The 15,842-nt window shown below is 45.0% G+C and overlaps 1 protein-coding gene across 3 annotated transcripts in view; it reads left to right on the top strand.

Moving 5' to 3' along the window:
- Ildr1 (immunoglobulin like domain containing receptor 1) overlaps positions 1 to 15,842 on the top strand; it is a 34,113-nt gene that overhangs the window by 7,930 nt on the left and 10,341 nt on the right. For all 3 annotated transcript variants that reach the window (XM_028752233.1, XM_028752232.1, XM_028752231.1), the window contains exons 2-5: positions 7,279 to 7,449; positions 8,499 to 8,648; positions 14,094 to 14,213; positions 14,700 to 14,846. In XM_028752233.1, the coding sequence (XP_028608066.1) occupies positions 7,279 to 7,449; positions 8,499 to 8,648; positions 14,094 to 14,213; positions 14,700 to 14,846 (588 nt within the window). The remainder of the gene's footprint in view (positions 1 to 7,278; positions 7,450 to 8,498; positions 8,649 to 14,093; positions 14,214 to 14,699; positions 14,847 to 15,842) is intronic.

Genomic DNA, 15,842 nt, shown 5'->3' with positions numbered 1-15,842 from the left:
ATATACATATACATATACATATACATATACATATACATATACATATATATTGTCTTCAAGGGTAGAAGGAGAGAACGTGTGATAATAAAGCACCCAGTACTGAGTTGGTCAGTTCAGGAGATGCTCAGTCTCCTTTGGTGTCCTCAGTGAAGCCTGGTGCTTAGCTCCCCTCCCCCAGCCCAGCTCTGCATGCATGGATCTAATTCATCTTCCATTCACTGTCTTCACCCAGGCTTCTCTCCCAGTGTTCCCTGTCCCTTTCCATCCGTTGCTCACTGTTGGCTCCTTTCCTTTCAACTTCTGTCATATTTGCTCTGTTATCTAAGGGAATGTAGCAAGTACTGGTGGCAAATATACTTATGGAGATTGCTTGCTCAGACATAAACTCTGATAGGATTGAGCCTGTGTGCTTTTTGTTAACCTGCTGAGTGGAGCTGAGGTGCCTGTGTATTTGCAAACACTCAACTGACCAGCCTCCCATCAGTGGGGCACCAGGCCTTATACTCCCCAGCCAGGGCTCTGTGTTCCTATTTATCAACTTTGCAATGCTGTAACAAAAGAAACTCAGCTTGGGAAGGGAAAAGGTTTGTACTGGTTCACAGCCTTGGACCATCAGCTCAGGGTTTGCTTTGGGGATTGAGGTGCAACTGTGGTGGAACCAAGTAATTCACCTCACAGCAGTGAAGTGGTTCAGAAGAGAGGAAGATCAGCATCCTTTAGTCTGTCCTCTTTGATAGCATGGCCAAGTGGTGGAAAATCTTTACGTCCCCTCCTCAGAGTTTTTACCATCTCAGGAGTCAGCCTTTAGCACATGGGCCCTTTGGGATATCCCAAGTACATACAAACAATAGCTTATGTCCTTTGAGCAGAACTTTATTTGGAGTGGAAGGGGAAATACCATTTAGCCCCCCAACCCCCACCATAAAGTCTTGATTCAAAGAAAAAAAATGGCACCTCTATTCTGTACGGATGGCGTCATTTTGAAACTGTAACCTCTTTCCTCATCTGGTACCACACTGAATTAAGAAATATAGAACATTCTGCATATACTTGGGAATATATGGCATTTGAGTGGTGAGATACTGTGTACATGGGTCTGCTTTCCTTGTACTTCAGGGTAGACGGCAGTCCCCACTTGGCACAGCAAAATAGTCTCGGAAAGTACCTGGTGGCGGGAAACAAAGAAACCCCGTCCCCTTCCCTCCTTCCCATGTGTTCTCATAGCTCATCTGAAGTTTCCATTCTACCCTTAAATGACAGGTCTCTCCACTCCCTTCCTCTTTCACAGAAGAGAGTTTGCTGGTATATGGAGCTGTGAAGCACTCAGTCTACTAACTGCTTTTGCAAAGACAGAGACTATCATGATAGCTTATATTTGTATAAATTCAATTCTTTCCAGAGGATTTCCTTTAACATTCTGGTCTTAGTTGACATTAAACTCTTGATTCAGATGAAGTAAATCCAAAGGATACATACAGCTGATGACTAATGCTCATCGAATGTCTATAGTGTGCAGAGCGCTTTGCTTACTAGGGACATTTATCATTCTATTCTGAGACAGATAATGCCATTGTCTGATTTCCCATAGCTTATAAATAATGCATCAGATCTCTAGAATGGGGAGAGGGTTTGTTAGGCTCAGAATGAAGACAACGAGGCCCTACCTAGGCTTTAAAGTTTTCAAGAGAAAATGACTAGAGACAGTTGAGCATTAAATGACAGACTGAGCATAGGAAGGGTCCCAAGATGAAGGTAAGTCAAGAATGTGAAAATTTAGCCAGGTGTGGTAGGACAAGCCTTTAATCCCAGCACTCAGGAGGCAGAGGCAGGAGAATCTTTGTGAATTTGAGGCCTTGTTCTACGAAGCAAGACAGTCATGGCTATAACACAGAGAAACTCTGTCTCAAACAAAACAAAACAAAAACAAACAAAAAAAGCTTTGAAAGGTTTCAGTGCTAATTTTGAAAGAACACACAGGTAACCAGGCCATCCATAATCAGATCATTTCTTATTTGAATTTAAACTTTTCCAGCCCAGATTCTGCTGGTTCTTCAGGTTTCATCCTAAAAAAACCTCATGTGTTGATCTCTGTGGATGTCCAGTGTGGTTTGTTGTGCAGGGTAAAAGTCAGAAGCTAAAGAAAAAGGAAGATGGGTCAATCTTACTTTAGAGATGAACTAATTACTCCTTCCTTTCTCTCTTGCCTAGTCTGGAAACTCCGACTGCTCATAGGGGTCTAGGGCTGGATGTTCACTTTGGAAGAGGAGCTTTGCTCCTTTAGGAGACATGGTAGTTTTGAGTTTGATTCTAACACTGATACTTATTAATTAGATATGTGCTGGTAGGCACATGGGTCTTTGTTTATACCCTCTGAACTTTCATCCCTATGAATGACCAAAGCTAACCCCTATCGTGAAGTCAAACGCTAGAAACAAAGACCATCCATCTATCACCGGGCACCTAGTAGATTCTGAGGACCAAGCACAGAAAGGTACAAGAGTTTTCTGCTACCTCCTTTCCCTGAACTTCCCTACCATTCCTTAGTGTGTGTGGCAGAGCAGAGGTGAAGGCCTGTGGTCCGACTGGGGTCTTGTGGGGTTGGTAGATCTCTGGGAGGAAGTGCAAGTGAGGTTAATGCCTGTGAAGATCTGAAATGTTTTAAGCCTTGAGATTCACAAGGGATGAAGTAACAGAGAGGTTCTGTCCCCAGGCAACAAAGTCAGCACTGACGTTGGTAAAGGTGACTTGGTCACTCCAGCTATGGCTTGCCTATAATAAGGGCATTCATGCAAGAGGAGCTAGGTGCTCATTTGGTAATCAAGGCCATCACCTGAGATCCCATTTGTCTCCCTCCAGGGGTTTAGAGTCGGCAGTCTTCAAAGCTCCCCCCAGGGCACCTTCTGGCTGCAACCAATTCCCTTTCCTGACCCTCAGCAAACACACATTCTCCTCTCTCAAGTGCTAGTCTTTGCACAAAAGCTAACTGGAACTTGAGTAAGCTACACCTACCAAATTACCCTTCAGCCAAATAGAGAAGTTAGGGATTGCCAGTGCCTCTTCTTCTAACCAAAGAAAAGTCAGGAAGTAGATAAAGAATGCTGCACCGGGAGAGAATCCAGACCCTGTGCCCCTCAGAGTGACAGTGGGCAAGCCACACATGTCGTCCACGTGCTCCTTCCAGGATTGCATTTATTGTGTAAAGGAAAACACCGGAAGGTGTCGATTGAAGCAAAGGGCTTGTTGAGAACAGTCAAGCCACAGCTGCGAGGAAGGAGGGGTCATTTTATGTAAATGTAAGGATAGCATTGTGTTGTCTTCCCTGTAAGGCCATAGCGGTTCCACTCTGCTGGCCTGAGTTCTCAGAATCCTGCAGCTGGCAAGGCCAGAGGTTCTTTCCTACCAAACTCTTGAAGGTTTATTCTGAAAAATGTTCTTTTTCCATTCACAGTTGAGTGATGCAGCTAAGCATGGCCCACCCCCTACCTCCCACCCCCCCACGCTCTTCTGTTCTTCTGGGATGACATCAGTGATTATCCTTGAACTAGATGATGGACGTGTCCTGGCTCCACCCTATACGCCCCTCACCCACTCACCACCTGTCCTGCCTAATTACCTTCTTCTGATAGGCTGTAGCTGGATTGGTTCCCTCCAGGCCCCTAAACATCAAGCCTTCCAGAAAAGAAGCTTGGCTCCTTCATTTTCTTCCTGAAGCAGGATCCCCCTGCCTTCTCCCTGCTTTTGATATGTGGTCCATTACCTACCTGAGCCTTTAGGTTTGGCTTAAATTTCTTGCTTCTGCACAGTCTTCATACATAGTTTTCACCGCTAATGTCAAGGGGTAGTGACACAACCTGTGTTACTGCCCAGTCCCACAGACTGGTCAGGTCATTTCTGAGAGTCAGAGCCTGCCCTGAGCAGGGTTCTGTTGTCTCCTCAGAGACATGAGAAATGCAGAAGAAGGTGCCCATCATTGGCTAGGCTGAGGGCTTCAAAGATAAAGCATTCAACACAGAATCATGCTGCTCTATGAGAGTCTCAGGTTCTTCCAAGGTCAGAGATGTTCTGCTCACCTGAAAGCCCACTGTTAGGTCCAGAATTTGACCTTTGAGTCTTTTGTCGAAAGTCAGGTTATAGAGCTAACTCCCAGCAGTGACTACAGGCTTCAGCCTCAAGAGATTTCCATATTCATGAGTTACCTAAAGGCCAGAGGGTGTAGCTAATTAAGTTATTCCTTTCCCCAGTCCTTCCTCTTTTCCCCCTCCCTATTAAAGTCAGGCCTGCCCTGACTTAAGAAGGTAGGAGGGAGGATGGGAGGGGGAGGAGGAATTTCTTTCATAAACTGCAGTTTCTAAGTGGACATTGTATCTGTTGCCCATGCTAGTAAGCTGCATCTCAGAAGTCTGTACATCATTTGCTACCATGATAAAATATCTCAGTTTTCTAAACATACCACTGGCTTTACATAAGATGCTACTACATAGCACAGACAATGTAGAATTGATTAAAACAGTGATATACTTAAGAAAGAAAAATAAAGGCCCATCCAGGAGCCTGAGGATGCACAGGCTTGCAAGTTAGCAATGCAAGCCTAGTGAAACTGAATTCAATCTCAGGAACCCACAGAAAAGTGGAAGGAGAAAACCAAATCCACAGAGTATTCATCTGATCCCACATGTGCCTCCCTCAAAAATGACAGTGGTGGTGGTGATGATGGTCGTGATGATGATGAGGATGGTGGTGGTGACGGTGGTGATGATGATGATAAGGAGGAGGATGGTGGTGGTAGGGATGATGATGATGATGATGATGATGAAAGATAGGCCCAGTTAGCTGCCCTCTAAAGGGATAGCTTAGTCAGAAAGGAAGACTCTACTGGAGAAGGGCTCTGCTAAAGAGAGCAAGAAGGCAGCACGAGCAGTGGAGTCTCTGATCACCCTTCTGTAAGGACATGGTAAAGTCAGTGCAGGTTGAGTATATCTTATCTGAAGTGCCTTGTGGGTCCCGAGGAGGAAACACAGGGTAGCTTTCCACTACGGCAGGCCCCAATAACACGAGAAAGTCACGGGTTCCAAAGCTTTATTCTTCATGATGTGTGATAGATGGTCTAGATGCACACACACACACCCCTCCCCCTCCCCCTCCCCCCTCCCTCCCACCTTCTTAAGTCAGGGCAGGCCTGACTTAAATAGGGAGGGGGGAAAGAGGAAGACTGGGGAAAGGAATAACTTAATTAGCTACACCCTCTGGCCTTTAGGTAACTCATGAATATGGAAATCTCTTGAGGCTGAAGCCTGTAGTCATCCCCTCTCGCAGTGTTAGGTGGCACCCCTTTGGGAGGGGCTGCGTAGCCAAATGTGACTGCGAGGCGCAGGTTAAAAGGATGTCTAGACTTTGTGTCAGGAGCCTGGAATCCGGGGTCGTGGTGAGATACGTGCCATCCCTACACAGGCAATGGACACCTGTTGGGTCTCTGGCTATCTCAAAGTCAGTGCTCTACCAGAGACCAAATCATCCTATTATGGTTCTACAGTGCCTAGGATGAGAAGAGCTTCAGATTGGAGATTTCAAATTTGAGAAAATTTGTGTAGTCTTTATTGACTGAATATCCTTATTCTGAAAATATGAACTCTGAGATGCTCTAAAATCAAAAACGTTTTGGGTGTCATGTTGGCACTCGGAAATTTTAGAGGTGCTGGGGAGATGGTTCAGTGGGTAAGAGAACTGATTGTACAAACACGAAGACCTGGCTTCAGATTTCCAGCATCCATGTAAAAACTAGGCGTGGCCGTGCATTTGTAACCCCAGCACTGGGAGGGTGGAGACATTTGCTGGGGTTTATTGAGTGCCAGGAAATGACAATTTCCAGGGATAGTGAGAGACTCTGTCTCAAGGGAGTAAGGTGATTCTCGGGGGAGAGGAATACACAAGACATCCCTCCTCTGACCTCTACATTGCGTCCACAGATATGCACACCACACATATACACGGCAAAAAGAAAAACAAAGGTGGGCTTTCAGAACATTTCAGGTCTGAGAGAGTCCAGATCCAGGCTGCTATCATGATCCTCACTCCAGGGCTGAGGAAAGGAAAGCAGTTCACCTAGTGTCCGAGTGAATTACAAGGCGTGATTTGTGTCTGAATCCAGAGCCTGGAGAGTTAACCTCTAATGTGTGGCCTGTTCTAGCTGTTCCTAAAGTTTCCCCTGCACAACAGCTTCGAGCTCTCCTGGACATAGCTTTTCTTGTGTTTCTCTTGGAAATCTGTTTGAAATGTAAGTTCTTGGGCCTCACATAAGCCCTGCTGAACCAGAAACTCTCTGAACTGTTCCAGTGCTTACAGTAAGGAAACTCAGCCTTGAGTACGGTGGCCTACACTAGGTCCCACCCCCACCTTCTGAAGAAGACCCCCTTCTAATGTAACCCGTGAGGCATTCCAAGACGATGGCTGAGGATGATTCTCTCACCACTCCACCATTCCATCTGGTACCTGTGTGCCACCTAGCTCCTAGTCAAACTGTAATTTGGCTACTGTTATGAATCGTAATGTCAATAAATTTCAGTGTATTCTGAGGAGTCATGACCCACAGAACGGGAACCATTTAGACTTTTAGGAAAAGAGAAACCAGTTTCTCTCTTCTTCTTTTCCTTCTCCTTCCTCCTTCCTTCCCTCTCTCCTTCCGTCCTTCCCTCCCTCCCTCCTTCCCTTCTTCCTTCCTTCCCTCCTTCCTTCTTTCCTTTCTTCCCTCCCTCCCTTCCTCCCTCCTTCCCTCCTTCCCTCCCTCCCTCCCTCCCTCTCTCCCTCCCTCCCTTCTTTTCTTTTCTAAGATGGCTCTAACCACCCAGCTGTAATGCTGGGATGAAATGGCAGTGCTACCTGAGCCTGGCCACAAATGGGAAACCACTTTTGGAAGAGAAGGGACAGGAGAAAACTGGTTTTAACTGGATCACTACTCTACTTCAACTGTGACCTTATTTAAATACAGTTCTTTTATTACTATGGGTGTGTGGTTGTTATTGTTGCTGGTGTTGGGTGTGTTAATGGACTGTGAATTCTGGGTAGTTTTCTTTACTCCTTCCCTGCCACAGACACCCCTCTCCCCTCCAGGTGCTTAGGGCCCTTTTCTTCTGTATATCCCTCAGCAAGAGCCTGTGTCTTTGAGCTCCCAGCCAGTAGTCTGCAGGAGGGCTGTGACCGTGCATTTTGTTCATTTGCATGGCTTTTATTACTCAGGAACAAAAGTAGGTCACCTTTAGCATTGTCTCCTGCTCTTGCCTTCAGGGTGTCTGTCCTTGCTGGTCACAGTCCAGCACACAGAACGCTATGTTACTCTGTTTGCCTCTGTCACCCTCAAATGCGACTACACCACCTCTGCTCAGCTCCAGGACGTGGTTGTGACATGGCGCTTCAAGTCCTTCTGCAAGGACCCCATCTTTGACTACTTCTCTGCCTGTGAGTACCCCCCACCCCCCTTCTTGTTCTGCCCATGGTCCCAGGCATCTGTGACCATCACTGGGGCCTAGAGATCATTACAAATCACTAATTGTCATCATGAGAAGAACCTGCCGGGCCACTGTGCCTTTATTTTTCAGATAAACTGAACCTAGGTTGCACAACGAGTTGTTCAAGGGCAAATGTTAGTTTGTTTACTCCATGTTGTTCTAAAACTATTTCAGGCAGCTCAGACATAAAAGACCTAGTGTGTCCTTCCTCCTATGCATTTCTCATACAGACCAGGTCTGAGCCATTGTTTGGAAGACCTCAGCTCGCTGTCACACTGAGTAGTGGAGAGCTCTCTGCCTCCTCACAGCCTTTGGACATCTCGGACCACAGTGATAGACAGCTCCTCCTTAACTTTAGCCAAGTCTGCTTCTCAGTAAGGGCTGCCCCAGCTCTTGTCTCTAGGCACTCCTTCCCAGATGCTCATTTCTAGCCTCTTTCAGGCATCAGAGGAACCTGGAGCCCTGCAGTCAGCCTGGGATGATTAGACCTATAGACAGTTTGAGGGTACAAACAAGAAGGCAGCCTGCTTGGGGGAAGGAAGTGGGCGTTCTCAGATGAAGCAAAGGAAGGAAGGCATGACTGTGGCTCCTGCAGCTCAAGTAGGACTGGACAGAACCCCCAAAATCCCACCAAGCCTCCCCACTTAGTCTGATGTTGGCACCAAAGGAATCTTTCCAAATTGAGGCATTGATTCTTCTGGGTTACTCTGAAACATTTGGGTTAAGGAACAAGCGGGAAGTTATTGGTCACCTGGTAGATTTAACAGCTTTGAGTTCTTTGTTGTGAAGATTGGGCGAGTGAACCCCCATTGGAACAGAAGCTGGGGGTGGGCATTTTGCAAATAATGCAGACAGGCTTTGGAAACCGGGTGATCAGGGGGCTTGGAGTCTTATTGGTAAGAGTGGAGTTCCTAGAGTCAGCCCGGACTTGTTAGCTCAGAGCCTACTCCTACCCTGCAGAATCTGAATGTTCTGAGTGACTTGGTGCTGTCTTTTTAGCATACCAGGCTGCTTTGTCCCTGGGCCAGGACCCCTCCAATGACTGTAGTGACAATCAGAGGGAAGTTCGCATCGTGGCCCAGCGGCGTGGGCAGAGTGAGCCGGTGCTGGGGGTGGATTACCGGCAGCGCAAGATCACCATCCAGAACCGTGAGTATGGCGGAGGAGGCAGGGGAACTAGGGTTTCAGGAGGATGTAGACACTGGCCAGGCAGGCTGAGTCAGCAAGGGATTCCCCTTATCTTCTGGGGCTCGATGACTGACTTGGTCAATGTGTTGTTTAAAGCAAGCGCCAGATTCTTAGAATGTGTTCCACCATCTAAAGCCACTTCCCTGGAACTTGGTCTGTGGATGAGAGGATGTTCCTCAGCCTTGGTTAAAGGTCAGGGTGTCACTGGTTCCTTTGTTTCTTGAGATTCAGGCAAAGATAAAGATCTGGCTCCTTTGATGCAATTTTAGAAATTGTTCTCATTCTCCCCACCCCCAAACCCCTCCCCCCCCACACACACACCAGGTCCCTAAGGAGGGCAAGTGGCTTATTTGAGACCACTGCATCAAGCCTGGGTAAGAGTCGAAGCGCTTCCACTCACAAGCTGAGAGCTACCAGCAGCAGGCCGGCCATTTTCTCTGCCTTTTTCCTCTCATCTGAGAAAGAGAGAGAAAGAGCCACATGGCATTGCTGTCAGCGCAGTAAAAATGAAGTGCAGGCTCTGGGAGCTGGGTCTAAAGCAGATCCTTTTTTTGTACCTGGTGCAGGAAGCAGCCCCCACAGCTGGACTCCGGTGTGGGGACTGTTCTGCACTTACAGGGAACATGAAATTGGGCAAGCACCTTCAGGTTTTGGTTTGTTTTTCCTCCGGTTCTCTTAAGTAAGACTGGCTATAGAGCCCATCTCACAGAGAATTGTGACATAGTATATGAAAATCACTTATCGGACAGTCAATGTGGAGTAATGCTACATTATCCAGTCAGGATGTTTTCCTATACACAGAATGGGCTGGTGCCCCTCACTCTTAGCCTGCCATTCTGGATTCCTGTGAAGTTATAGAGACAGAAATCAGAGACCATTGCAGTGATTTTTATATGCTGTGCTAAAAAAATAAAATGATTTGTGGGGATGGAGAGATGGCTCAGCAGTTAAGAACACTAGCTGGATCTTCTAGAGGACCCAGGTTCAATTCCCAACACTTACATGTTGGCTCACAACAGTTTGTAGCTCTATTTCTACTTACTGAGCACCAGGCATGCAAGTGGTACACTGATATTTGTAGCAAAGCACACACACACACACACACACACACACACACACACATATGTATAAATAAGCAAGCACAAAATCAAGATAAAAAGAAAAAATATTTGCAGGACTAGAGAGCTCACTCAGTGGCTGATGCGACTCATTTTTTTGACCAGAGAACACAAATTCGGTTCCTGGCACCCACTTCAGGCAGATCACAACTACCTATAACTCCAATGAGTCTAATGCCCTCTTCTAGCCTCTGCAGCACTGTACTCGCATGCACAAACACACTTTTGTGTGAATCCATTTGCACACACACACACACATACACAGTCTCAAATAAAAATAATAAGAATAAATATTAAAAAATATTTGCTGATTATAAGGGAGAAAACACACAGTAGGCTACTTGATGTACCCAAACAGAATAGGGAATTAGTGAATATTTTATGACCATTTAAAGGGTCAATTTAACCATTGCTTCTAATTTTGTAACACTTAAATATGATCTTTTCACACTCATCTTCTGGTTTCCACAAGGTAGCCCCTGAACTTTTAGCCTAGGGACCATCTGCATTTCTCTTAGTGTCCATGTGCATCCTTAAAGACTTTGATGGTTTTGCTTCCTTAGAATTGTCTCTGGTCAAACCCCTGGGCTCACATCTTTAATTAGCTAGCTTCCTTTAGAGTTTCTGAAGGATGAGAACTCCCCGTGGAGAATCTGGAGGAGGCTTCTGCTCTTTTGTGTGTACCTCATTGTGAGTGACACCTCTCACTACCCCTCCTCCTGACTACTTTTAGATCACACCCAATCCTGTTCTCTCTCTCCTAAGGGAAAGCAGTATTTTTCCCTGGGTTTTACTTCTACTTCCAGGCTCATCCTGACTTCCCAGAATACTTATTTTCTGACACTTTTGTGTCTGAGTTTCTACTGTTTAAGAGGACCCTGGCAAATAAAGTCATAGGTTGTCTAAATTCCTAACATATCTGAATAATAGCCTTGCCATGCTGTCATTTCTCAGAAACTCTTTATGACTCCAGGGAATGTTGGATCAGGTTGGCAGTGCTCACTGAACACTGTCATCATAGTACCTGGTGGAGGGTTAATCTTGTTCGTGGGAAAAATGGTGGGTTTAGAAAGTCATGGGGAGAAGAGTGTCTCAAGGATTGACGTAAAGGAGAAGGAAACAGAAGCCAAGCTCTGCCCCACTCTTGCGTGACCTCACGTTTTTGTTTCAGTTCCTCTGCAGATATTTCTTGACAAACAGACAATAACAAGTTGCAGATATGACCACCGACTGTGCTGAGACCTGATCTCCAGTTTTTGAGATAAGCTGGAAAGCCATGTCTTTGGGAATCTGACTGGCTTTTAAATCTACCAGGAGAGGGACTGGCTCCTTTTCAAATCTCCCACAGAGTTTAACTTAACAGTTTAGGCCATTGGGCTTTAGTGAACATTGGTTAAATTTGCTTACATTGAAAGTATATGTTAAACGTTGGTTGACCTTAATCAGGTAACAGGTACTCCTGGGAATGTTGATTCTTTTTCTGGGTAACACTCTGAAAATACTGGTCAGATTTCCTGTGCTCATTCAAGTTCAAAGCCGTCCCTTAGAGTATCTGAGCGACTTGTTCACCTAGGAATGGCAATGGGTCCAGGCTGTAGACTTTTCCAACCATTGTGGAGAAGCTAGCAGGGTTGTGTTGAAGAGCATCAATCTGTGGCATGGTCATGGGAGTGAATCCACCTGTGCTGAACACTGTCTCATGTGTTGGGACACTCCCCTAACCTCTCTGTCTTCATTTTCCTTATCTGAAATATAGCTAAGTAATCATATGCTCTTCTCTGTGGGTATTCCATTTGATTGCAAATAAGCAGAAACCAGAAATATTAGTGAAGTTTGTTTTGATCCCATGTATAAATCAGAAACATACAGTCTAGACCTAAGTTGGTGGCTGCATTCCATTAAATTCTCAGGGGCCAAGTTCATTTCAGCTCACTCAGACTGTCATCTCCTTTCTAGATGTCTTGGTTCTTTTTTTTTTTCTCCTAAAATAAAATGCCTGTGGGCAATTTGCAAAGAAAAGAGGTTTATGTAGAAAAGAAATTTTCGAAGATAAGAGGCTTATTTACCTCATCACTTTGGCTGCTGAAAGTCTAAGGGTAGATGATATCATTGTTTTGGCCTCATGAAGGCTCATGGCTGGGTCACCACCATAAGAACATCATCGTAGAAGTGCTTACAAGAAGCAGAGCTCACATGGGGATGACAGGAGACCAAAGAGCACAAAAAATCATTCTTGTTGTTCTGTTACAACCTATTCTGTTGTGAACGTACTGGATGTCGTGTGTGTGTGTGTGTGTGTGTGTGTGTGTGTGTGTGCTCTCTCTCTCTCTCTCTCTCTCTCTCTCTCTCTCTCTCTCTCTAAGAATGACTTTAATCTCTTCTCAGGGCAGCACAACTGAGTGACCTAATTACTCTTCTCCTCTCCATCCCTTGAAGATTTCATTACATTCCAACAAGGCTGAAGGGAACCATGAAGTCAGCTCAACACACCCCAAGACCAAATTCTGAGCACAAAGGAGATGTATTTACAACAGAAGGACAAAAGACAAGGATAAGAGACAAAAATAGGAGATAAAGGAAGAGGGAGATAGTGAAGGGAACAAAGGAGAAGGGAAAAAAGGGGAAAAGGAGAGGGGAAGGGGTATTTGTCTCCCAGGAACAAAGAACTGTCTCTGGATAGAGAGGAGACAGACATGACCTATAGGCAAATGACCATTTATAAAGGTAAAATTAGAAACTCTGTGGTAGGATGAACTGTTTAATTTTAATTGGGCATGTTGATTAGATGAGTCAAAGGGGGCTTTTTAAAAAAGATTTATTTATTTATTTTATGTATATGAAGCACACTGTAGAAGAGGACATCAGATCTCATTACATATGGTTGTGAGCCATCATGTGGTTGCTGGGAATTGAATTCTCGTCTTCTGGAAGAACAGTCAGTGCTCTTAACCACTGAGCCATCTCTCTAGCCCCCAAAAAGGTGGTGGACTTCAATACTTTGATAGCTGTACCTAAGTAGTCAGCCTCAGGATGAGGAAGTGACCAAATAAGGGAACGGACCTTGGTGACTAGCTTTAAGAATGCAAGCTAATGGTTTTTAGTGAGTCAGAGGGAATGGGGGAGAAGGGCAAGGCCTGTCAGAGTCATGTTTGCGAGCTGGCTAGAGTCCTTTCAGAGACCAGACAGAGGACTGAGCTTTCTACACATGAAATACACCCTCAAAGTGTATCCAATCCCTAGCACCCAGGGATTCAAAGTGCAAGAGATGAAGAAGGGGAAGGGTGTTCACATGCCATTTTTAGGACAGGTCCTGCAGCTACTTACATTTTGTTAATAGGAGCTGAGTCACGTGGACGAGAGGATGAGAAATAAATACTGACTTTATTCTATGTAGTCTCTGTCTTGATCTATTTTATGCTCTGTTATAATGGAGCTCCTGAGACCAGGTAATTATAATCAGTAGAAATGTACTAGCTCATGTTTCTAGAAGTCTGGTGAGGGTCTTATGGCTACACCATCACATAGCAATAGAAGAGAGCTCAAGAGGGGACCACACCTATCATTTTCTGTTTGTTTGTGCTTATTTTATGGAGATAAGATCTCACTATGTAGCTCTGGCTGTCCTGGAACTTGCTATGCACAAGGGTAGACCAGGCTGGTGTGGAACTCACAGAGATCCACCTGCCCCTGCCTCCCAGTACTGGGATTAAAGGTGTGAACCACCACTTTCAGCTATACTTACAATTTTTAATCTCTCTCTTTCCCTCTCTGTGTGTGTCTCTCTCTGTGTGTCTCTCTGTCTCCGTCTCTTTCTCACACACATGGGGGGTGGGGGGAGAGAGAGAGAGATTTTGATTTAACTTCCAGGACACAGTTCATCAAGGTCCTAATTCCTTAATACTGATAAAAATCACAATTTTATTTTAGAATGAGTTTGAAAGGGAACAAGCATTTATTGACTTAAACTATAGCAGCAGCTTTATGCATAGCCAACAATTCAGAGATGCTGGGAGAAGGGAATAACATCAGTGGGAGACAGCTGGGAATCTACCTCACCTACATATAGGGATATATGGTGGGAATTAAAGGAGACCATGTATCCAGATTCTTATCAACTAAGAGTGGGGTTCAATGGGAGAGTTCTTTCATCATCTCCATCTTTAGGCGCAAGGGAAGGTGTGAGGAAGGATCTCGGACCCCTTTTTCATCTACCACAGGCAGGAGAATTCTGAGGTCCTGAAGATACCATGCCCTGGTAACTGGCACTTTCCCCTTCTGTCCTACACAGGAGCAGATCTTGTGATTAATGAGGTGATGTGGTGGGATCATGGAGTGTACTATTGCACCATCGAGGCTCCAGGAGACACCTCAGGAGACCCAGATAAGGAGGTGAAGCTCATTGTCCTGCGTAAGTGCTGCTACAGCTTTCCTGGGCCAGTCATAGTGCATGCAAAAGTACCCACCAATAGCAGCAAAGCCAGAAACAAACAGATCTGTGTTACTGTCATTGGACTTGGAGCCTCTGCTGGTCTCTTACTAGAGCTAAACTTTTTTTTTCCAGTATGTCACTTGAACTTAACATCTAGGTCAATGGCTGTATTTACTAGTGTCTAAAATACTGGTTCTCAACCTGTGAATCTAATAACTCTTTCACAGGGATCACCTAAGACCTCTGGAAAACATGGATATTTACATTATGATTCATAACAGTAGTAAAATTATAGTTATGAAGCAGCAATGAAAATAATTTTATGGTTGGGGGTCAGTACACTATGAGAAACTGTAACAAAGGGTCACAGCTTAGGAAGGTTGAGAACCACTGGTCTAGAATGTTGGAGTGGAGATATCCCTCTGATTATTTAGTTCTTCCCCTTTTGGCTTCTCTCCATGGCAGATTGGCTGACAGTGATCTTCATCATCCTTGGAGCCCTCCTTCTCCTGCTGCTGATTGGTGTGTGCTGGTGCCAGTGTTGTCCGCAGTATTGCTGCTGCTACATCCGCTGCCCCTGCTGTCCTACCCGCTGTTGCTGCCCTGAGGAAGGTGAGAGAAAAGAGTGGCAGTGGGTTGATCCTGATGGTACACATGCCCTTTACCCCAAATATCTCAGATCAAAGTTCCTGGCTCTTCTAGGATCTCCTTGATGCCTTCTTCTTTTACAGGCTCAGAAGACTTGAACTGTATCTGTAAATGATGCTCAAGAATGCTCTAAAGCCCCAAGGAAGGTGGCTGATAACAGGGTTTCTACCTATAAAGTTCTCTTTTTAGTAGACAGATAGAGTGGGATCATCTGTTTTAAATCAAAGTTTTCCTTTTTTGTGTATCTGAGCAACTCAACTCTTCTCTCCCAGGTCAGAAGTGGAATACAAAGTTCCAGCATTCTAACTGTGCCTTGGTCTTTTGGCCAACCTGTCTCCATCCCAAAGCTCTCTAGAGATCCCAGCCACCAGTCAGCTAATTAGTTCATGGAAGGTACACATCATTCTTGAGGGCCTAAGGATTTTAGGAGTAGTATTTCAGAAACCAGGATACAGACAGAATATGTATCATTCTGTTATAATTTCACAATACTACTTAGAGATGGGATGAAAAGAACAGGGCAATGGGAAAGGTATTAAAGCATTAGTTCTCAAAGTGAAGCTCACACTGGAATCCTGTGGAGGACTTGGTCAAAATTAACTACTGTCCCCTCCCCAGCTTCTCAGCCAATGCACACGCACGTGCATACACACACACACACGAATAAAAATATAATAAGATGATAATATACTCTAAAACTTAAAGCTGCAGAATAGATAATCAAAGCAAAAGAATTGAAAGAGTGTTCTATAAAGTTCTTTCCTTAGTAAATAGATGGTAGTGAACTCAACTGTGTAACTGGAAGTTTTCTTTTACTGTATTTGTTTCAAGTAACATTTCTTTTTCCTGATGATGTAAAGCATCATGTGGTAGAACATCTGAGAAATTAAAAAAAAAAAAAAGTAGACTAAGCCAAGTCCCCAGAGACAACCACTCTTGTCATCTTGGTCCATGTGGAGG

The sequence above is a fragment of the Grammomys surdaster genome, unplaced genomic scaffold (genome assembly GCF_004785775.1).
Source record: "Grammomys surdaster isolate TR1022 unplaced genomic scaffold, NIH_TR_1.0 125889, whole genome shotgun sequence".
Taxonomy (NCBI): Eukaryota; Metazoa; Chordata; class Mammalia; order Rodentia; family Muridae; genus Grammomys; species Grammomys surdaster.
This window is presented reverse-complemented; position numbering and strand designations above follow the sequence as displayed.